The sequence below is a fragment of the Scleropages formosus genome, chromosome 15 (genome assembly GCF_900964775.1).
Source record: "Scleropages formosus chromosome 15, fSclFor1.1, whole genome shotgun sequence".
In the NCBI taxonomy this organism is placed as follows: Eukaryota; Metazoa; Chordata; class Actinopteri; order Osteoglossiformes; family Osteoglossidae; genus Scleropages; species Scleropages formosus.
Window position 1 is genome coordinate 4,252,938 of NC_041820.1, and position 22,488 is coordinate 4,275,425.

The 22,488-nt window shown below is 51.3% G+C and overlaps 2 protein-coding genes across 4 annotated transcripts; one reads left to right on the forward strand and one right to left on the reverse strand.

The window, feature by feature from the left end:
- Positions 1-195: 195 nt before the first annotated feature.
- lclat1 (lysocardiolipin acyltransferase 1) lies at positions 196-13,029 on the forward strand. 3 transcript variants are annotated; one of them, XM_018762839.2, is made up of 7 exons: positions 196-324; positions 4,578-4,639; positions 6,068-6,237; positions 7,308-7,506; positions 7,596-7,742; positions 9,605-9,721; positions 10,411-13,029. In XM_018762839.2, exons 3-7 carry the CDS (start codon positions 6,070-6,072, stop codon positions 10,998-11,000), a joined length of 1,221 nt encoding a protein of 406 aa, XP_018618355.2. In that variant the 5' UTR covers positions 196-324; positions 4,578-4,639; positions 6,068-6,069; the 3' UTR covers positions 11,001-13,029. The 3 variants fall into 3 exon arrangements, with proteins under 3 accessions (XP_018618355.2, XP_029114086.1, XP_029114087.1); XM_029258253.1 differs by having other exon boundaries at positions 217-324; positions 4,578-4,635; XM_029258254.1 differs by lacking the exon at positions 4,578-4,639 and having other exon boundaries at positions 217-324.
- Positions 13,030-17,427: 4,398 nt separating this feature from the next.
- Positions 17,428-22,081, reverse strand: slc30a10 (solute carrier family 30 member 10). The gene is made up of 4 exons (XM_029258619.1): positions 21,262-22,081; positions 19,930-20,004; positions 19,492-19,731; positions 17,428-18,478 (listed from the first exon to the last, which is right to left on the reverse strand). Exons 1-4 carry the CDS (start codon positions 21,785-21,787, stop codon positions 18,078-18,080), a joined length of 1,242 nt encoding a protein of 413 aa, XP_029114452.1. The 5' UTR covers positions 21,788-22,081; the 3' UTR covers positions 17,428-18,077.
- Positions 22,082-22,488: the final 407 nt, after the last annotated feature.

Here is a 22,488-nt window from a genome sequence, read left to right on the forward strand (position 1 = left end):
GCTCGTCCCCGCGCTCCACCCGCTCCATACGAAGAACGGAGCGCAGCGCCGGCCGCGCGCACAGCGCCTCCTGGCCGTCCGACAAGGAGCGACAGCGCAGGGCGGAGGGAGACGGAGAGAGAGCGGGGATCACGTGACACCGACGTCACGTGTGACGGAGCCAACGGCGAATTGGTCACGTGGTACGGAAAGAGCGCGATCACGTGACGGGAACGATGTCCCGGAATCGCTGCGGGGCGGAATGGTGTGTCCGCGCGCTTTGAGTGCGGGGTTCTAGCGCGCGGCGTGGCGGGGGGGGTGGTCCTCACAGGAGATCGGGACAAGGTGCGTGTTTGTTATTATTATTATTATCATCATCATCACCGTTTAAATGACACTTATATGGAGCGTCCTGTGTTGATATGTGTAAATTGTGTTTAGCGCCGTCAGAGATTCCGCGCTGCTGTGGCTGCAGAATTTGTGCTTTTTATTGAAAAACGTTGCACGTGCGTGCATTGATTTAATTCGGAGTTTCGGCAGGAAGTGATATGAACGTATGGCGTGGAGTAAAGCGCTCTTTCTGTGGACACTGTGGACACAGTCACTCAGTGAGTGGACAACGTGGTGGGACACGTTTTTGGTTTCGAAAATGAAAGTGTTCCTGGATGTGAGCGAACATATTATATTATAGCCGCGATGAGCTCATCATCATCATCTGGTCCGGCCCGATCTCCATCTCTATGCCATGACTCTTCTGGAGGATGCTCGTATGGGCACTTCGCCTTCTGGGTGGATTCTGATGGTCATCATCTTCACTCTGGTGGATGCTGATGATGACCATCATCTCTAGTCTGGGTGGATGCTTAATATTTCATCATCACCACCTTCAAACCGAGCGGACGTTCGCTGCGCTCAGAATACCGGGTTTCGCTTTGATGACCGAAATCTGAGATAAAGAAATGATCGAGATGCTCAGCTACTTGTTGTGACTTCTCCACAGTCCAGAGTGTGCAGTGGATCATCTTGGTGATCTTTGTGTGCTCTGTGGGTGCAGGAGGTGAAAAGGCAGCGGATCTAAGTAGATGATCAGCTCAGTTCAAGGCGTTTGGCACTGTAGGGCTTTAGGAACCCGGTTCAAGCGGGAACCGAACACGTTCCCGCTCTGAGTCACGGGTTGCCAGGCCCGATTCGTTGTGGGGTTTTGATCCCCTCAGCGCAGCATCGTCTCCCACTAATGCAGCTGGATCCGAACTTTGATCTCCGGGTGTCGACCTCCTCCTGTACCGGCGCAGTTTCTCGTTCTAACCCAGACGAACAGGAATGCCCCGTTCATCGAGAACACGTTTGGTCGAGTGCAAGTGTGTTTCCTGTTTGTACTGCAGCCAGCGCTCAGGGAAGTAGTCTCACTTACCGCCAACCCCTCCATCAACATGGTAAGAGTGGGTACAGTGCTGCGTACTGCTCATAAATCTCGGCGATGAGACCCCTGCGAGAAGCAAATCTTAGTGCCGTTGACCGTATCCAACTCCAGGGTGAATCCTGAAGTATAACTCACGGTATCTCGGGACTTTGTGCTGAACTTACACCGTTTCCTTCAAGGACTGAGGTGTCGCGGCCTGCGGGCGGTCCGACACGCGGTCCAGAACCGCACCGGGCGCAGGCGTCTCGCTGCCCCCGTTCGGCCTTTAGCGGCGACCCGGTGGAATATGTAACTAAAGCATCGTGTCGCCCCCCACGGGCTGCGGCACCAATCGTTATAGGGAGCGGTGAGCCAAGATCGTGGAACCTTTGGCCGAAATCCTCTTTGCTCACAACACCCACTGGCCACCAGGCATGAAAGTAATGTTTATCTGATGCCTGACCCCATGTAACTTTACGGTATTTAATCCATTCATATAACGGGATCTTCTTACGCCTTCAATTTGTGCTAAATACCTTGGACGAGGATACTCGCGGCTGGAGTGGGAATGGGATCTGAACCAAAAACCTTCAGGTTACGAGTCTGTGTCCTGAAACTGCATGTTGTTATGACAGCAGTAACTGTATATCTCTGCAGGGGGCGTTGGAGGGATGCTGTGTTTTTCAGAGTGTTTTGTCGCCATGACTCCTTTCACTCGGCACCTTGCATCCTCAGGCCGTGTGCAAGAACCCTGTCTGCCTGCCCTTTGCCTGACCGTGAACGCCAGCTGGGGCATGTGCATGGGAACATTCTTCAGATCCTTAGGTTCCGCATCATAAGTGAGGGGGGGGAGGTCAAAGGGTTCGTTTTTGCCTCACCTGCTGAGTCAGCAGATCTTTCACCTCTTTCACGTCTCATTCTGTCCCTTATTGGTGGGAGGGGGGGAAAAAGTGCTGTTCGGCACGTAATTGCTGGGTTAACGAGTTCGCTCCATGCCGTGAGATGCTGCTTCACGCCGACACCTCGGCTGCGATCGCCTGCCTTCAGCGGCAGCAGCGCCTCCCAGTAAGGGTTGAACTCAGGTGCCAGCAGTTTATAAATCCAAAATCACTTTTACCACTGACTCAGAATCAGTAAAGCTTAATACAGATGTTCCCCAGTTTATTTGCTTATTAGGTTCTGTTAAATCCTTAGATAAACTATAATAAACAAGAAATCTCTGCAACGCTTACTTCGTTTTTTTTAATTAAGGCAATAACTGAATGAAATCCAAAATAAAATCAATCTCTTATTTCCACAATTCAGTCAGTCCCCGTTCTTCACTGGTTCTTCCCCTAAACGTGTAGCATTTGTCGACATTTGGTCACTTTCAGCTTTCTTTATTATCTACACAATTTAAATGTTAATGCAGATATCCCTTCTGCAAGAGTCTTGAATAAAGCTATCACGTGTAAAAAAAAAAAAAAAAAAAAAATCCTTTTTTAATTAACTTCAAACGATGCTAAAATTAGTTTCCCTGTACAAACTCCTGATTGTTGATGGCTTTGTTCAATTTTTGTTATGGATCACACACGCTCACAAATACCAGACACAAGCTGTTGAACTGTTTGACTGTGTTTTATCGCCAACTAGTGGCTGGTCGTAGAAATGCAGGTTCTCCTCTGCAATACAGGCAGTCCCCGAGTTACAAACGTCCGACTTAAGTACAACCCGTAGTTACGAACCACCCCCACGTAAAGCCTACTATATTAAAAATTTGAGTTACGTACAATGATTCATAATAACGAACGGCGCAACTTTGCGATGCGCATGTAAACATTACATGTCTGCAGTGGTTCGTCGGCTCGTGGGGGGGGGTCAGTCGAACCATGATGCTGTTAAGTGTCTCTGTATTTAGCTTTAATTTTTTTGTTTTTCCCTCCTAACCATGGCACCAAAGTGTAAATGTGATGCAAGTGACGGTGATGCATCCAAGAAAAGAAAAACGATCACAATTGAAACTAAAGTGGAAATAGTAAAGCGATCGGAAAAAGGCAGAACACCAACGAACGCTGGAAAAGCAAACAAAGTTTCTTTAATGTCTTTATACCCACACACACACACATTCTCTCTCTCCTCTTCCTCTCTCAATTATAAATACTGTAATAACCTTTATTATCTCGTTCTATGTTTTTCCCTATTATAAATACTGTAATTACATTTATTATTTGTTATCATTATTATAATTACATTGTATTATTATTATTACTGTACTGTTATATTAAAGATGTTTTAGTGTATCTGGAAGTGTTGCTTTAATGTTTTTTAATGCATAGAAAGGTACACGATATACTGCATATGTAGACAAACATTTGACTAACTGACGTTAGACACGAACCGTACCGAACCGTTTCGACTTACATACGAATCCGACTTAAAGACAGACTTAGGAACGGAAGTTGTTTATAATCCGGGGACTGCCCGTAAATCCCGCTTTTCCGCGTCCGAAACGTCCCGGTGAAATCGTTTACCGTGCTCATCTCCGACCGTGCCGAGGTCATCGGAGAAAAGGTCCGAGTGAGAGTCTGAGAAATGACCTTTCAAAGACGCGTTACATCCCGTCGCTCGGTAAGGCTCCGCATCACTCTATGATTTTCCCCCAACGTTTTTTGCGGGCGCTTTTGGATCATTTTCTCAGTTCTCTTATCTGAGGACCTAGGGAAATACCTTAGTCGATCTTAGCATCGCTAATCGCTGTAGTACCCTGATGTCACTGACTGAATGCAGTAACGAAGATGGGGGCGCGAGAAAACGGAGCCCGATAGGAATCGCATCCGATTTCGTTCTTGAACTCAGCATGAAAAAGTCTGTTTTGGACGCCCATTAGTCATGTGACACAAGTACTGTTTACCAGTGTAAGTTTGTCATTTTTCCAACAATTTATTTTTATTTTCAGAAATTCGTAACTGGAACGTTCGCAACGAGCGGATTCGGTGCGCCGCCCTCAGGTCGGCTCAGATTTTTCGTTCTCGTTTTTCCAAAGGGCGCATTTGGCGTAGCTGCTCGACAGCTGTTCGCCTCAAACACACTGGAAAATTCCTCAGATTAGATTTGTCCAGTATTTAAAAAAGAAAAAAAATTGCACAACTCGCTGAGCTCGCGTGACCCCAGCCCTGTGCCCTCCTCGCTTGTGTTTCAGTAAAGCTCTTTTTCTCCGCAGGGCCGTTTGTCGAAGATACTCCCCAGACATGTTCGTTAACTAGGCGGATCTGCGCTTCGTAAGTAAGTCTCTTCCTCACATCTGGCTTTTAAATGTCGTTAATCGTGCGGCTCTTGCCGTTCCTGACTCGCGGAGACTCTCGATACGTTGCGCTCCATCCGTGGGGATCACGTTGGGCGCGATTTATTTTCCATCGGTTCTGCCAGATCTCGGTCTTTTGAGTTGTTTGTTTTACATCCTCATATATTTTGGGCTCCTCATGAATTACTCACCTCTTTATGTGTGTGTGTGTGTGTGTGTGTGTGTGTGTGTGTGTGTGTGTTTCTCTACCCAGATCCAAGCTCACAGTCCTTTCTCATGACCACGCATTTCTGACTTCCCATCCTTTTAGGCCCTAAGGTGTAAGACATTTGAGTTGTGGTCCTGGATTCCACCTTTTCCAAGGGACGTGTTGGATCCTTTGTGCCCGTCCTCATTTACATGACATTTGCATTTGTTTATTTATCAGACACTTTTCTGCAAAGCGACTTCCAGCGAACTCTATGTAGCGTTATGAGCGCACACACCTTATTCACCGCGGTGACTTACACTGCTGGATACACCGCTTACGTTGGGTCACTCATCCATACATCAAGAACACCATCTCCATTTGGCTTTTTAACACGCGTCTTAAGAGAATTTGAACATACGGCCGCACGTAATTTGTACTCGAACATTCACGTAGCAAGCTTTCCGCTCACGCTTACGAGAAGCGCCCTACGAGAACGGCTCCGTTGTCCCGTAGCGCCGCACCTGCTTGCAAACACCTCTCAGAAATCCAGACGTTTTACCAGCGTAAAGCCATCTATCACAGTAATTTGCCGTAAAGCGAAAAGAAAAAGTTTTAAAATGCCAAAAAAGGCATTGAAAACACAAAAGGCAAAGGAAAGGTGTACCTATCAGTTAAAATTCAAAGTAAGATTTACCCATTTATATAGCAGGTTAATTGTAGTGTGTTTCAGTGTATCGATTCAGGGTAAGTAGAGAACCTTTGATTCCCGCTGGAGGACGGGGACAGGTTTTCCGCATGACGCCGTACCTGGTGATGTGGTCACGTGAGGGCGTGCCTGGCGTCCTACGCACGGAGGTGGGCGGCCGCCCTTTGGCCCAGGTGCCCCCGGTGCCCCAGGTGCGCGGTTATCTCACCAAAGTCCCCTTCACCTGCATGGTGTGCGTTTATGAGCCTGTGCGATAGAGAAAACGATGGGCCTGATGGAGCCAAGCCAGCAGTTTGGTTAATGTTTGTTAGGTGTGTGTAAGAGTGTGTGATACGGGACGCTCGTTCCCTTTTATAACATTTAATATTCTGTTGTGTCGTGTTTGACGGCAACTCATTAGCAGCTGAACTCTGCCCTGTTCTAGGTTGTTTTCTGTACTCAAGGTGTGTGTGTGTGTGTGTGTGTCCCACAGAGGGTCACTCTGTCTGTCTCACGATTCTCCCTTCCCCGCAGACATGGCCGTGTCACTGAGGGGCCTCTGCTTCGTGCTCATGCTCTTCCTGGGCAGCTTCTTCGGCAGCGTCTTCATGCTTGGCCCCGTGCTGCCCCTCATGCTGCTCTCGCCGGCCTGGTACCGCTGGCTCACGGACCGCATCGTCGCCACCTGGCTCACCCTGCCCGTGGTACGACTCCCCGCTCTTCGCCCTGTGCGGCCGCGTGTGCGTTCGTGCGTATCGAGCGGCGCCCCCACGCACCGCTCAGGGGTGCGTGTACCGGCCGGTCAGTTATTCCAGCTCTCTCAAGAATTTGGGACCCCCAAAAATATCGGGTCCTTTCCCCCATTGGCCCGGTTCACAGGTGACCGGTGCTAACTTTGCATCTGATTGGCTGTCTCAGAATACCCTGGTAAAATACAAAGGCTGAGGTCCTCAGTATGGCGATGGTTTCGGTCTTTTGTTGACTGTGAACGTGAGGGAGCGGCCAACGGTTGATTCGTTAATTCGTTACAACAAAAAAGAACCGGGTCACAGCAACGGGGGGCGGAAATCGGCGCTGAGAAAATATGAATAAACGAATGAATGAAATGTCATTAATCCGTAAATATTTACTCATAAATGTAAATAGAGCCCGGGGGGCGCGGTGGCGCAACGGGTCGGACCGGGTCCTGCTCTCCGGTGGGTCTGGGGTTCGAGTCCCGCTTGGGGTGCCTTGCGACGGACTGGCGTCCCGTCCTGGGTGCGTCCCCTCCCCCTCCGGCCTTACGCCGTGTTACCGGGTAGGCTCCGGTTCCCCGCGACCCCGTATGGGACAAGAGGTTCAGAAAATTGTGTGTGTGTGTGTGTGTGTGTGTGTGTGTGTGTGTGTGTGTGTGTGTAAATAGAGCCCAGGTTCACAAGGTTCTCATGCTTAGCATGGATGGTCATGTAACACTGTCCTGGAAGGTCCAGAAAGGTGTCCACATTTCCAGATGATGTCAGTTAAGTGTACGCTTTTCTAGTGGAAGAAAGTTGGACCCTCGAGTCAAACACGTATTTCTAGACGGAACCTTCCGGTGTCAACGGTAGCAGTAAATTACTATATTTTCTTGGAATAATCAAGAAGAAGAATAGTCGGCACGTGTTCCGTGGGGGTCATGTACGACAGAGTCCGGGTTGTGATTTAACAGATGAGAAGTGACCCGTTTGTATCAAGGTCCGACCGTAGCGTCCCCGGTTTACCGCATCGCTCTGATGTCATCGCCCCGCGCCCGCAGGCCCTGCTGGAGCTGGTGTTCGGGGTGAAGGTGGTGATCACTGGCGACGGCTTCATCCCTGGCGAGCGCAGCGTCATCATCATGAACCACCGCACGCGCCTCGACTGGATGTTCCTCTGGTGCTGCCTGCTGCGCTACAGCTACCTGCGGCTGGAGAAGATCTGTCTGAAGGCGGGGCTCAAGGCCATCCCCGGCTTCGGTGGGTGTCGCCGTGTCAGCGACGGGTCGGTACCGTCGAGAAGCCCCTCCCCAAAGGTCAAAGGTGTGACCTTGTGCCTGCCCCCCTAGGCTGGGCCATGCAGGTGGCTTCGTTCATCTTCATCCACCGGCGCTGGGAGCAGGACCGCAGCCACATGAGCAACATGCTCGAGTACTTCTGCGACATCCGAGAGCCGCTGCAGTTGCTCATCTTCCCCGAGGGCACGGACCTCACGGGTGAGTGGTGCGGCTCGAGGGTTGCGGGTTCGGACCCCGGAGAGGGACGCTGAGCTAGCGCCCCGGATCAGCATAACGAAGGGAGGCTTTAGGGAAAATCCATTGCGTGAACGTGAGCGACAGCTGATAGCGTAGCGGTTGGAGCTCTTGCGTTTGGATCGGAAGGTCGCGGGTTCGAGACCCACCCGTATACCCTTGAACAAGGTCCTTTTGTCTAAATCCAGTAAAAATAACCCAGCTGTAAAACTGTATTTAATTGTATGTAGTCTAATAGTGTAAGTCACTTTGGAGAAAAGTGTCAGATAAACGATTAAATCTAAGTGAAATTATGTCATTAATTGTGTGCAATTAATCTGTATAAAAGATCCGATGGATAGGAAACTGGCCCCATTGTGTGGGATTGCGTGTTCGAGTCCCCTCTGGGGTGGAGCAGGAGGTGTAATGATTAGAGTATTCGCCTCGCACTCAGAGAACTTGGGTTTGTGTCCCACCTCCTGCTGTAGTACGCTTGGGCATGGAACTTACCCAGAATCACTATGATGATGAAAAAACTCTGAAACTCAGGGCATCTCATATATTAATAAAAATGGAATTACCCTTAGATTTGAACCTATTACAGCTGCTGAAATAGCATTAAAGGACATGGATGTACAGCCTGAAGGTTGTTGGTTCAAGTCCCATTCCTCAGTCCTGCCGTAGTACCCTTAATCAAGGTACTTACCATGAATTGAAATGTAAAAATTAACCCAGCTGTATAAATGAGTAAATCAGCATAATTAGTTTAGTGTGAAAAGTTGCCATGGAGAAAAGCATCGAGTAGCTGAATAAATAATAACAGTAACAATGTGATCTGTGTAATGTCCTTTGCAGCTCAGTGTCCCGAGTGCTCTCTCTCTCTCTCTCGATGACGCGCCGTCATGTACAGATGTACAATTATCCAGAAACTCTGACACTTGGTGTTGCTTCCTCGCGTGGCCCTGCATTAGCTCACCGTCAACGACCGTCTCCCAGTAGCCGCAATCCTCTTAAGGGATTGTCGGGGCTCCGATCCAAAATCCCGACGTCACTGATCTCCGAAGCGAGCGAGGTTCGTGGCGTTGATCTGGCTGAAACGTGACGCTGCCTGGCGTCGTGTCGCCGTGCCCCGCCCCCAACCGTTGGAAAGAGATTAGGAGCCGACCGAAAACCTTAAGGCGAAACAAAGGGCTTTGCGCTCTATTCATTTAACACGTTGCTCTGTTCTGAGGGGCACAAATGATCCCTGATCAAGAGCTTTGTAGCTTAATAAGAATGTAGAGCAGGGGGCGGAGCCGTCGAAGACACGGGGAGGGTGCGAGGAACGCAGTTCTGCGCGTCACGGGTGCGGGGATTCGGGTCAGGTGTGCGTTTCCGTCTCCCGGGGTTCCTCTTCCGGTCGGGCTCCGTTACCCGGGGCGGTCGGCGTAACGCGACCCGACGACCCGATCGCAGCAGTCGTCGCCCGTTGGGTGGAGCGGGACACGTGTCCGACTGTCCCGCCTGTCCCGTTCACCTGACTGTGAATTGTACCGGACTCCGCCGTAGCGCGCTGGCACTTCAGCTTGGGAACAAGCCGGGACCTGGAGCTGTTCGTAACTTCATTTGTTTGTAACTCGTGTAGTTATAAAGTAATTTTTTTTTTTTTTTTAATCCTTGCAATTGATGTTTATGATAGAATGAATGTTTATCGATACACACGTGCCTTGATTTTTTCCCACAGGTTAAGTTATGTGAAAATCTCACACGCACACACTTGATCCCGCTCGGGACAAGTGTGCATGTGTGTGTTTACATAAATTAACGTAGCTGACAATATACGGTACGTGTCCCCTCCCCCCCCCCAGAGAACACCCGGGCGCGGAGTCACGAGTTTGCGGAGAAGAACGGCCTTCCAAAGTACGAGTACGTGCTGCACCCTCGGACCACCGGTTTCACCTTCATCGTGGACATGCTACGCAAAGGTCAGAGGTCGTGCGGCGTGGCTTTCGAGTCCATCCCCCTTGCCGTACACTCCGGGAAAGCGTTAATGCACCCTTCCGCGGGCATCATGGGAAAAAGTCGAGCTATTATGTGTTTATTCCGATCGTTATTTGAGCCGTAATAATAAAGTGGCTCCTGGGAACTCCGGATTAAACGCCTCCGGCGCTCGACCGCGAGGTGAATCGGCGCGGGCGAACGGACCGTTCCCAGCTGGCCTTTTGCTTTGGCAAAATCGAGATGTTACCCTTGTCTTAAATTCCCCCTGAGCACCTCTGGTCCACAAAGTTTCCCATGATCGTGTGCGGGTGTGTTTAGAGCTGCTGCCCGTGTTCTCCCTCTTCTCCACGCCTCTGTTTACGAAACGCTCGCCCTTATATGTGTACGTGTGTCCTGGGGATTGGCGCGCCTTACGCTGCGCTGATGCGTCGCCGCGTATCCCAGCAGCCTCCGGGAGGGAGGGCGTGCGCGGTGCGTTCCGCTTATGTAAGAGCGACGGCGACGCTTAAAAATGCCTCTGGGGGGGCCTCGGGTAGTCCCCGTCTCCGTCCCTGCTGTGCGGTGACAAATTCCGAACTGCGGAAAAATTTCTCAACGACGTTACAGTCAACTTTGAGCCACCGTCAGGTTTTGCCAGAAGTGTGAGTTTGTTGCACTGTGCTGCTCCTCCCAGGAGACAATCTGGATGCCGTCCACGACATCACCGTAGCGTACCCACAGAACATCCCGCAGACGGAGCGCCACCTAGTGCTGGGCCTCTTCCCTAGCGAGATCCACTTCCACGTGCAGCGCCACCCGGTATCCCTGCTGCCTGCCTCGACCGAGGGCCTGCAGAACTGGTGCCAAGAGCGCTGGACGGAGAAGGAGGCCCGGCTGCGCAGCTTCTACACGGGCGAGCGCCGGTTCGACTGCGAGGACGCCCTCGTGCCGCCCTGCAAGTCGGAGCTGCGCGTGCGACTCATCCAGGTGGCTTCCCTGCTTTACTGGAGTGCCTTCATCGTGCTGTCCGTCACCGGCTTGTGGCTCTGGCCCGCGCTGCGTGCCTACTTCCTGCTCGTGGTGCTCTTCTACCTGGGCCAGCAGAGGGCGCTGGGAGGCGTGGAGCTCCTCGAGCTGGCCTGCCACCGGCACTGGAGCGGGGAGGTGGAGCGGAGGGGTGTGGCTAGAAATGGGGAGGCGAAGAAAGGGGGCGTGGCCGGGGGCGAGGAGGAGCGGAGGGGCGCGGTCGGGGGCGGGGAGGCAGCCTTCGGGAAGGAAGACTGACCAGGAGGGCTGGCGTGGAGGTGAGGCATGCGCTCCAGAACGAAGCTTGGCGTTTTGGTCCCCACCCCGTCCTTTCTTGTCCAATCACTGCTCCCCATCGATACGCAGGGTCGCATGGATTCGATGGGGGCACGCTACCTCAGGGTGGGACAAACTGGGGGTTCGAGCAGGAGGGTGAAAGGTCGCCCCCGCCTCCACGGCGCTGGACTGAAAGGGAAGCTCGGTCCACCCGGCTAACAGGAAGTCCTGCTGCGCGCGCGCTGCGTGAGCGCCTGTCCAACTCGCCTCTTCCTGTCTTTTTCCACGGACATCAGACTCCGCCCCCTCGTCTCTCATCCTGCCCCTCCTCTCAAGCGGAATGTAAACACTTAAATCAGTCTGGACTCATTATAGAAATCCACATATGCTGTTTTTTCTTTTTTTTTCCCCCCCTTTTTAGACGGTGTTTGTGCTGAATATTTACGTGTTTCCGGGAGCACAGCCGCGTTGCGACGCCATACGCGGACATAAGTGAAAGGTTTATAATGTTTTGCATTTCGATAGGATAAATGTAACGATATTTAGTGACGTGCTTAGCTTAACGGGGGAAAGCTCGTTTATGCGTTATGGAAGAAGGAAAGGTGATTTATGCTTTTTCGCTCCATTTGCTGTGGTGTGTAACCCTTTATCAAGCTGAACGTGGTCAATTACTGGGATGAACACAGATTATATGTGTTAATATCAAATACTACATGCTTGTAACACTAGATGTTGTACTCAAAAAATGTGCTCCGTTTCAGGAATACTGAGAAAGGCGGTTTTCGTCTCAGCCGAGGCCTCGGGGTCCGCACCGTTCGGCTCCGAGCGTTCGCGGTCACAATGAAGCTCGACGCGGAGCGGTCACGTTCCCTGACCTGCTCGGCCCTGATTCGCACGTACTGTGTGTGTGGACCTTACCGGTAATCATCTGGAGGGAATCGCTCCGTTCTGCTCCATCTCTTCAGACACGCCCACTTCACAAGCAGCCGATCAGGTTTTAATTTTTAAATACTCCGGGAGTTTTTAAATAGTCTTTTTTTTTTTTTTTTTTTTTTAATGTGTCTCTTGTCCGCTTTTGGTCTCGGTGCTTTCCGTTTCTCTTCACCAGACATGCTGTTTCCCTCTTTTTTTTTTTTTTTTTTTTTTGATCCATTCACATCGTAGATAGTTTTCGCAAGGAAGTCCTGTGGTGATACACGCAGAGCGGAAACACTCTTCCACCCAATGGGATTCTGCGTTCTTGTCGCTATGGTGACGAGGCACAATGACACTCGCTTGTATCCCTTATGGCTGTAAAACAACCTGCCTCCTTACTTTCTGCGAAATCGGAATCGGGACCGACAATCCGGGGGTCTTGGCATCGACCCCCCCCTTTTGATTGACACGCACCCGAATAGTTTTTAATACTGTCTATAAGGTAACCTCAGTTGACCTCTGAGCGAATAGGTGAATACTTCTCTTTCCCTCGTCCACTTCTCCACAGCTTTGGGCTTCAGAGGGTGCCGCTCTCCGTCCTGGAGGTTCCAGGGGTGGCGGGATGAGGGGTGGAGCTGCAAGGTCAAAGCCTGGCCCACCCCCTTCCCCCACGTCCCCCACGTGGCCTTTAGTGGCAGAAAGAGTTATCGACAGCCGAAGTGGCGCAGCACATGGCGCCGATCAAAAACGAACGCTGAAAGGCCTCAGGTTGCCTCCCACCCGAGTCGGGACCCCTCTGCTCCAGCCCCGTCCACGTGACGCGCGGAGTCACACGGCGGCTTCCGTGTCGGTTCCATCCATGCGCCGAGTCGATGCGCTGTTAGATTGCACAATGCTGCCCTTGCGTTATTGATATCGTTTCCTCTCTCACTTTGGGAGTAGGAAGGTCTTCCAGGCAGGACGTCCTGGAGCGCACACTGTGTCCGTTCAGTCCATACTGCTGTGGGCTTCAGATGACCAAGGGCTGGGGGTTGTGTGTCTTATATATGTGTATGTGTATGTGTTGGGTTTCGGAGAGGTGTCTCCCATGGACTGGGCCCCAATAAACTTGCTTTATCCACTTGCTTGTCTGTTTTTGACCTGTTCTTCTCCTCCTCCTCAGCTCAGGTTTTTATCTACAGCTAGATGTTTGAACAAAGCGCCTGCTCTCCCTGTGTTTATGCCAGTTTCCTTCAGGTACTCTGATTTCCTCCCACAGTCCAAAGACATGTGTTTCAGGTGGCCTATTTGCTCTACCTGTCGTGTGTGTGTGTGTGTCACGCACTTTCCTTGTGATGGATGGAAGTCCTATTCACAGTGTACCCAGCCTCACCCCCTGTGCTGCCAGAATAGGCTCCAGACCATCGTGACCCCCCCCACTGGGCACACAGTTACTGGTAATGGATGAGTAAGGAATTGATTCAGGTAACGCACATCTCTGGGCTGCTACAGTTGGCCCCCTTCTGCAACGTGAACCAATAACCTTCTTGTAACAAAATTCATGTCCTTAACCATCATGTTGCCTGAAACCAACTGGCTCCCGTTCTGGCTCCTGGCTCCCGTGTCTCATGCTGGAAAGACAGCTGGTCATCAGAGGAGGGAAAGGGTGGCTAAGCAGGCCTTGACCACGACCCTCGTGGGGCTGCCGGATGACGCTCGAGGCGTGCGTGTTCCTCATCCCCGAGCCAGGTCATCCTTCGCAACGTGGTTGCCGTAACGACGGGCCCACGCAAGTAAGACGGCACATTGGGTGACGCCAAGAAAAAACGCACTCCTGCGCTCTGAAAACATCTACAGCTGATTCCACATTTAGGTGCAATTTGTTCACCTGGTCACCAGGTGGCGTGTTAGTGAAGCGCAGGGTAATTGATCTGAATTGCTCCAATGAAATAGCCTGCTAAATGGTTGACAGTAAGTCACGTTCTCCATATTTGACCTCGTTCTGTATGTAAACGTGGACATATTTGTACCGCTGTCCTTGACCGTGGTTTTACACACTGATTGCTTTTTAAACAGCCGGCGCTGATAAGATTTCTGCATGTAAATAAACTACAGAGGTAAGGTAGGCGATAACTTAGCGACGCCCCATTCCTTATGATTTGTGTTTGGGAAATTGCCACTGAGGTTAACTTCTGGCTGCTAGTGGACTTCAGGTCCCTCAACAGATCACATCTGCTGAATAATAGTGGAAATCTGCTCGCAGATTGATCTACGGGAGTTGCTTGTAATTCTTGCGCATGGAGATGCTTTGCTCCAAGGTGACAATTTTGTTCAAGTACCTTGCTCAAGGGTGCTACAGCTGGAAGGGGGGTTTGAACCCACAATCTTGAGGGCTGAAGGCAGCTGCACTAACCACTACACTACCAACCACCCCTTTTATGTGATATGTTCACATGGTCTTCTAACCAGGTTGACTAAATCACTGCTTCAACAATAGGTTACTGTAGCAGTGTGCAGGTGAGGTTGCCATGGCAACTGATGCTGAATCCCTTGCTGGGCGAGGTGATGCGGCATGATGTCACTGCTTGCCGCTGATGGAATGAAGCATTTGTCAGCGATGTGGATGTGGAGGAGCATGTCTCATCTCATGGAGGTGACCGTGGGTGTGGGGAGAGAGGAGCTGCGCGTCTCTGTGGTCTGATTTGATGTCACCCGCTTTAATCCGAATGTGAGGAGCACTGGGGTTAAAGGGCATGGATGGCATGCGGTGGAGCGGGGGATTCGAGTAAAGCTGCTCTGAGCGCACTCCTGTGGGTTTTTCCAATTCCATAGGGGGGGGTTCAGAGGACACGCTGATGGACGTCAGCAACAGGAGGCCAGGGAGGACCCTAAACTGAGGTGTCCTTCAAACGGTCGTCTCAACGACATCACCCACAGGGCCTCCCTTGGCGGCCGACGAACTCCACTCCCCACGTGGCTGTATCGATCCTTTCGAACGCGACCGCCGCGTCGCAGAGCTTGACCAAAAGTGAAGCCCTTGAGCAAGAGCGAGGCGCGCTGCGTATAGCTGCTCTCATTGCCACCCTGATGGGAGCAGCAGTAAAAAGTTCTCGATATGACAGTAGGAGACGCCCTCTTCTTGGACCCACCAGGAATTACAGGTACCGAATAACCTCCCGTCGGGGCGGCAACTGTCGAAATGAAGAGTGGATCATGTGGGGCTGGAAGCAAGAGATGTGCCAGCAGCCTTCAGGAAAACCGCCCACCCCACCACACACACACAGACAGAGTCTCTCACAGCCAACTGGTGCCTTTTTTTCTGACCCTTGAAGAAAAGACAATAAAAATATGCAACGTGGACAAGAGCTCTGTGGACGTTTGGCTGAACGAAGGCGTAATAATGATGTAATTTGCAATAATGCAGTAAGGAATAAGGTATTAATGAGGTCGGGTGTAACGAGTGCGTGTGAATTGCTGACTCGGGTCCTGTGATTGATGGTTACGCCGGTGGTTCTGAGGACTGTACACGTGACTCCTGGGAACACAGCGCTTCTGAGTGTCTAATAATAGCACGGGTTCGACAGCTTCCCTCGGAAGGGCAAGAGTGGTGGACAGCTGGTGCCACGTTCTTTCATTTCCCCATGTCAAACCCATGAGGACAACCCAACTTCGTGGTCCCCACCCTCTCCTCTTTCTAGCTTGACCGCCTGCAGCCTTTCACCAGTTCTCTCTGTGCTTGAAGTTGCCAGAGGTGGGATGCAAACCTGCAACCTCTGAGACCAGAAGCAGTAGCTCTAACCACCACATTACAGATTTGGTTGAGGCCTCAGTTGTGGAGAAGCGGAGTTTTTGACCCTGTTGGAAAGGTGTCGCAACTTCACGGTCACGTTCATCCATCCATTCCTTAATCAATGGACGGCTTGTCCCAGGAAGAGTCGCGGTGGTCTAGAGTCTATCCTGGAAACACAGGATGTGAGGCAGGGTACACCCTGGACAGGACACCAGTCCATCACAGGACAATCTCACACACACACACACAGATTTATTCACTCAAGTCTTTGGACTGCGAGAGGAAACCAGAGCACCCACATTCAAACTCAATGCAGGCCCATTCAGATTCAAACCCACGACACAGGCATTGTACTGGTGTGCATGTATTTCGATAGCTTGTCTATGCCTGGTGTTTCCTGATCTGAAAAAGCCGCTCACCAAGTCAGGCCAACCGCCTGTGGCGGTACTCAGCCATGGAGGGGTGTGTGTGTGTGTGTGTGTGTGTGTGTGTGTGTGTGTGTGTGTGTGTGTGTGTGTGTGTGTGTGTGTGTGGCTGGAAGATGAGCCCCTGTCCTCACAAGAGATGCAGGTACTCTAGTGCCCCCTGGTGGCCAGGTTCATACAGTACACAAGACACAGACACCACTGAGGACAGTCAGTTTAATCAGTCCACTTTAATTTACCACGTTTACCCTTCTCGACAACTTGATTATGAGCACTTCTACAGGACAATAAAAACAACACAGAGAATCATACAAATGTAGCATAATTGCAAAAATAATGACACGGGTGAAAGCGAGGCCAGGAGGCGGCCGTGGACACGGAACTCCAAAGGTCGGAGCGGGAGAGAAGAACCCATCCTGGGTTCCCAATGCTAGTACACACCTCATATCATGTAGCTAGCAGTAGAGTACTAAAACAGTTCTTCCCATGAAAAATCACTCTTTCTTTTATTTAGTGCATTTCTTCGCCTCCTGTGACCAAGGCAGAGACCAGAAGTTTAATTTACCGACACTGAGCCCTGAGCCGTGTCTGAGAGCAGCCGTATGAGATGAGACGTAAAATCCGATTCCCGCCGATACTTGTTCTGTTATACGGTATATATTGTACTCGTCGGCAGCGAGACGTCACAGTTGCAACGGCTGAAACGAGGTAAGCGCCGCGAGGCTTTCGTTTCTCACGCCCAGCAATGCTCGGCCTGGGAAACATTTACTCTCCAAATTAAATATATACAGGAGATTACAAAAAAATTAGGAGACTCACGCCACCGCGAAAGTTCGATCCGATGGATTATTTCTCTTTTTTTTTTTAAAAAGGTTTTTTCAGACATGTCAGGACCTCATCGCAATCTAGTAACAGATTGCTAAAACCTGGTACGTTATCGAAGTGATTGATAATGATGACAACATCATTTACTGCAGGATTTTCAGAGGTGCGATCAAAGTGAAGGTAAGTGGCTTTACCCACTAAGTGGATCCTTGTTTCATAGAGTGCGATTATGTAACTGTGCACCCAGCAGCTCACAGGGTTCATACTGTGTTTCTGTACTTGGTTTTAATGGAATTCAAGTAATTTCATGAAAACTGGGGGGGGGGACTCTTTTTTTTTTTTTTTTTTTATTTATTTCTGACAATGTAGATTCAAGGTTTAATGATGGTAATTATCATCAATCCATCATCAATAACCAGTTGTCCGGTGCAGGGTTGCGGAGGTTCAGAGTCTATCCCAGAAGGATAGGGCGTGAGGCAGGATACACACTGGACAGGACACTAGTCCAGCACAGGGCAATCACACACACACATTCATACACACGCTACGGGGCGATTTATAGCCACCGATTCATTTGGAGGAAAGCCACACGAACATGGGAGAACGTGCAAACCGCAGAGAGACCGCACCCAAGTCTCAAAGCCACGGTCCGGGAGGGGCGAGGCACCACCAGCCGCAGCATCACGCCAGCGATGTCGCTCGACATCCCCCTCGGACATCGCGAATCCCCTAACGGCAGCAAGAACCAGAGTTTCGAGTTCGGATGTACGAAGGCGATACCGCGGGAGATGGGAAGTCGCCTTCAAGCGCGGAGTCCGCAGGAGCTCCGAGACGCCATCGGCTCAACGGGCGTAGACAGCTACGAGTCCGGCTATCCTCCAGCGAGGTGCGGAATTTTACCGGCGGACACCGGGTGGCGGGAGGTGAAAATGAAGAGCCCAGGTGCTCGTTGACACCTACCTGCATAGCAGCGACTGGCTTTGGAGAGAAAGAGAAGTCCGTAAGAGGTTCACGGCAAAGAGGGAGGCACTTTGGCGAAGCTGACACGTGTCTTTAGGGGTGAAAAGTGAGTTTTTGCATCTCGGCGCAGATGTTCAGGTTCATCAGTGACATTTAAATGGTCATTTAAAACTTGGTGGTCTTCACAGGTTCTTCCGCAGGGGGCTTCTTCTCAGGGTCCTCGGCCGTGCCCACGGACACCTCCGAAGGAGCTTGCGGCAAATGTCCGTTGCTGACGGGGAGGGACGGCGAGGACACGCCGCAGGAGGACAGATTCTGACAGCTTGAATACAGGCAGGGGGCGTCGCAGCGCCCGTCACCGGAGCCGTCGTCGAATTCGGGCTGTATGGTGACGCTGTGCACCCCGGCCTGGTGGAAGACCTTCCGGACGTGCTGCGAGAGGCCCTGGAACGCCTGCGTGTCGGCGCACTTCACGTGCATGGTGGCCACGTTGCGTTTCTGAGCCAGCTCCCACACGTGGACCTCGTGGATGCTCTGGACCCCTGGGATCTTGGAGATGTCCTCCACTGGGGGCCCAAGAGGAGGGGGAAAAAAAAGAGACGGGGAGGAATTGGAAGCCGGTTTAGCGAGTTCACACGTCGGCACTTTGAACTGAGCTGCAGCAACGGGCTAAAAATAAAGTAAGAAAAATAAAACTTTAAGTTGTAAAACGTCTTTCAGATCATCAGAGGCCTTCCAGTTAAGTCGACTAAAGTGAGATGATAAGTATGCAACTGGATTTGCTTTTTGCATTGTCACCCTTGAAAAGCAGCCAGGATGTGAGTAATCCAAATGATTTTTTTCTGGTCATACGCAGCAGAGGTTCACGGTTATCATTTTGTAATTCCTTGGCCAAATGCCATTGGAACGAATATGATTTATGACAGCTGAAATTTGCACCCTTACGTTTCATCCACCTTCTCTGCAGTTCTAATGAACAAGGATCGAACAGGCAATAAATAAACTCCAACACTACAGGCAATAAATAAATAAAAACTCGAGGAATACAAACATCAGAGCCACTATATGCATATCGTCCTCATGTCTCGGTGCCAGTACTGCTCCCTGCACCCCCCCCCCCCCCCCCCAAGTGACACATTAATCGCTCTAGTTTATGAATTTTATCTTATGAAACATTCAATACCATGTGACATTCGTTGTTTTGCCAGTTATATTCTTTCCTCAAATCACAATTTTTGAAACTGCTCGGCAGCAGCAGGTTTCTAAGGCCTCCAAGTACATACGCACTAAACTGGGTTTTGATGATTTACTGTAGTAAGTTTGGCCTTGTTGACATGATCAGGTGGTAATTCACTCCATTTGGGGTTAGAGCTGCTCAGTAGTTCTCCATATTCATATTATATTAATAGGAACTTGGGTTCCAGGGCGACAGTTCATTTTAAATGTTTGGTAATTATAAATACAGTGGATCAATCTGGCAAAAGGGTGTTTGGTGTAACAGGCAGCATCTCTGGATGAAAAGCACTTAAAAACGGACTACGGCGAGACGCGGAGAGCAGCACGACTGCGGCTCGCTTACAGACTATGCCCAGCTGGATGTTAGCAGGGGTCATCTGCAGCAGGATGCTGGTGGTCTCTTTGAAGAGCGGGACCGCCGAGATCATGATGATGACCACCATGACCAGGGTGAGACTCGGATCTAGGTAGCACTTCCAGCTGCAGGGCTCATCGTCCTCCAGCGGCAGCACGCAGAACACTGCGGACACCACCACCACCACGATGGAGCCCAGAGTATCGTTCAGTACATGCAGCAGAACCCCTGTCAAAAGGGACAGGATTGGTGGATGGAGGTAACATCTCAGGACAGACATTTTTAGCAGTTTGGTTAAGAGGTGGACAGACTTTTTTTTTTTTTTTTGACTGAGCACCAGAGCGGGTTTGTCCTGTTTTGCGCCAGCCTCAGCGGGGGTCCACTCCCGCTGGACTCGCCTCCCGTGTCCGCGACCTTCAGCCGTACCTCGGATGTTGAGAGTCTGGCCCGTTTTTTCCGCTGCCGCCTCTTCGGGGACACTGGGACACAGCACCGGGGCACCTGTGTACCAACAAGATAGGCCGTGTGTGTACGAGCTCTGCAAGAGAGACGTCAAGGACCTTAGCAATATGACGCAACGTGGGAAACGAAAAGGACAGGGGACAAACACAGCAATGGACACGCTGAGGGTCGAGCACCAGGAGCTGTTACTGCACCACTTTCAACGCTCAGGTCAAATGATACCGATGAGACAAAAACTCATTCCAGGGCTGTCAGCTTTCGCACCTTATTTGATCTGATTTTGGACATTTATATGCCAATGCAAAACAGTGAATAACGTGGAACTGTGAGACCAGGTGCGCACAGTGCGCATGCGCTGCAGCGGGCAGCACCTCCCGCTACGACAAAAATGACAAAGACAAGAACGAAATAATTCGAGAGAAAGTCTTGCTTCATTTTTTTCTAAGCGCACAGGCTGTAATGCTGCACGTGAGAGGAGCAACGCGTCCAAATTACGGTCGCACGGATACTCGTCACGAAGGCACGCACGAAGCAGACTTATCACCATGGCAACGGCCAAGGCACGCCTCGGAACCACGTGGTCGGTAGGATTTGGCTTTTTTTTTTTGGGAATGATCTGTAAACATCGGAGCAGAGTCTATCTAAAAAAATCAAATGCGAGTTCTGAAGCAGTGAAGTTATTTCCACATCCGCGCTTCGTGATCATTAAGTCACTGGGAATTTCTGTCAATAAGAGGGAAGTGGAAATTGATCAGACCAGCGGTCACGAGGTCTGTTTCTGTGAGTCAGCAGCGAAATAAGACAAGGCCACCGAAGGGGATGGTTTGCGGACCGGCAGCCTCTCCTCGGTGTGAGGAAATCGTGCGCGCGCGCGCTAAACTGTTACACTGTCATCATACATCAGTTTGTTACAATACAACCGTTTGATGATAGCGACGCAATAATTTACACCGTAATACAGTTACAGTTAATCAAGTAACTCATGACCTATCGATTCACTGTGGCATGATGATGGCGTACATGAACTGGTAATAATAATGCCATGATTCCTAACATTTCCATAATTCATAATCCAGTTGAGTTATGCGCGGCTTATCTGACGCTTTTCTCCGCAGCGTCTGACGGTGTTAAGATACCTGCCTACAAACATTCACCCATTCATACAGCTGCGTAATGCTTACTGGAGCAATTCAGGGTAGGTAGGTACCTTGCTCGAGGGTACCACAGCTGGAGGTGGGACTCGAACCCGTAACCGCAGCGACTACGGAGATATTTCGCATGGGTGTTAAGGGGCACCTGCTTCTGCGCTCTCCTCGTCGTCCCCCTTGCGGGCTCCTTCGCGGGCTTCCTCGGGCCCCCCCTGGCGCTCCCCCTTGGTCCCCCTCGCGCAGCCCCACCACCAGCAGCACTTCTTGTAGTCCTGGAAGATGAGCAGCCCCACGATGTTGACGAGCAGCCCCAAGGCGCCCACGACGAGCACGAGCTCGGGCTCCGAGATGGGCTCGGGCACGGCCAGCCTGTTGATGCTCTGCACGCTCACGGAGAAGCAGAGCGCGCTCAGGAAGACGGCGTTGGCGAGCGCGCCCACCACCTCGGCGCGCGACAGCCCGTAGGTGCAGCGCGGCGAGCTGGGGCGCCGCAGCACGCGACCCGCCGCGATCCCCACGCACAGGGACAGCAGGTCCGAGAGCATGTTGAAGGAGTCGGACACGAGCGACATGGAGTTGCCGAAGTAGCCGACGAAGACCTCGGCGACGAAGAAGAGCGCCGTGATCACGAGAATGAAGATGAGACGGCACGTTTTGCCGGTGTAGCGCCCCATGTCTGCGGGGGGGTGGGTGCGGTGGTCTCTTCGGGTCCTTCAACAACCGCTGCGTCTGGATGGTGGATGAGTGAGAGAAGATCCGTGGAGACGCGGAGAACTTCCAGACTCTAGCACAAGAGCCGGCGTGGAGAAGCGCCCCACGGTCGTCTCCGCGCGCACCGTCACTCACTGTTCCTTTTTCTCTCTCGCCGCCGGGCTCGCGCGCCGTGGAAAGTGCAGCGTCATCTTGAGCTCGCTCGGAAAGCTTCCTGCTGCTGGTGCTGGTGCTGCTGCTGCTGCTGCTGGTGTGTGAAGTGCGGCTCCTTCTCCCAAGGGCTCTTATAAATATAAATAACACGCACACGCACGCACACGCACACACGCGGCTCGTCTACCGCCCTCTCTCACCTGTCACAAAAAACGGGCCGCCCGCGTCCTCGCGCACTTCGAACCGGGTCCGATCCACTGTCTGTCCGCCTTCTGATAAGGAGGTTCTGAAGATCAATAATTAACCCCGATCGCGTGTTAACGCCTCACACCACCACCAACACCTCCTCGTGGGCTCACTGACAAGCGCAGCACACCTGTATACAGGTATTGGCTTCCCAGGTGGCTTCAGGTGTCCAGAAGCTTTCTTAGAATTAACCAGGCGCTACTACGAAACGAGGTAAAGGCGCGTAACATCGCACGTTCACGTCTATATTACGAATGCACGTGAT

Bases quoted from the DNA above. Each gene is read 5' to 3' on its own strand.
- lclat1 (XM_018762839.2), top strand. From the start codon at position 6,070: ATGGCCGTGTCACTGAGGGGCCTCTGCTTCGTGCTCATGCTCTTCCTG. The intron at 6,238-7,307 runs GTACGACTCCCC...CCGCGCCCGCAG, and splicing joins CCTGGCTCACCCTGCCCGTG to GCCCTGCTGGAGCTGGTGTT. The intron at 7,743-9,604 runs GTGAGTGGTGCG...CCCCCCCCCCAG, and splicing joins CGAGGGCACGGACCTCACGG to AGAACACCCGGGCGCGGAGT.
- slc30a10 (XM_029258619.1), bottom strand. From the start codon at position 21,787: ATGGGGCGCTACACCGGCAAAACGTGCCGTCTCATCTTCATTCTCGTG. The intron at 20,005-21,261 runs GTGCCCCTTAAC...GTTGGTACACAG, and splicing joins CGAGGAGAGCGCAGAAGCAG to GTGCCCCGGTGCTGTGTCCC. The intron at 18,479-19,491 runs GTAAGCGAGCCG...TTGGGCCCCCAG, and splicing joins CATCCAGCTGGGCATAGTCT to TGGAGGACATCTCCAAGATC.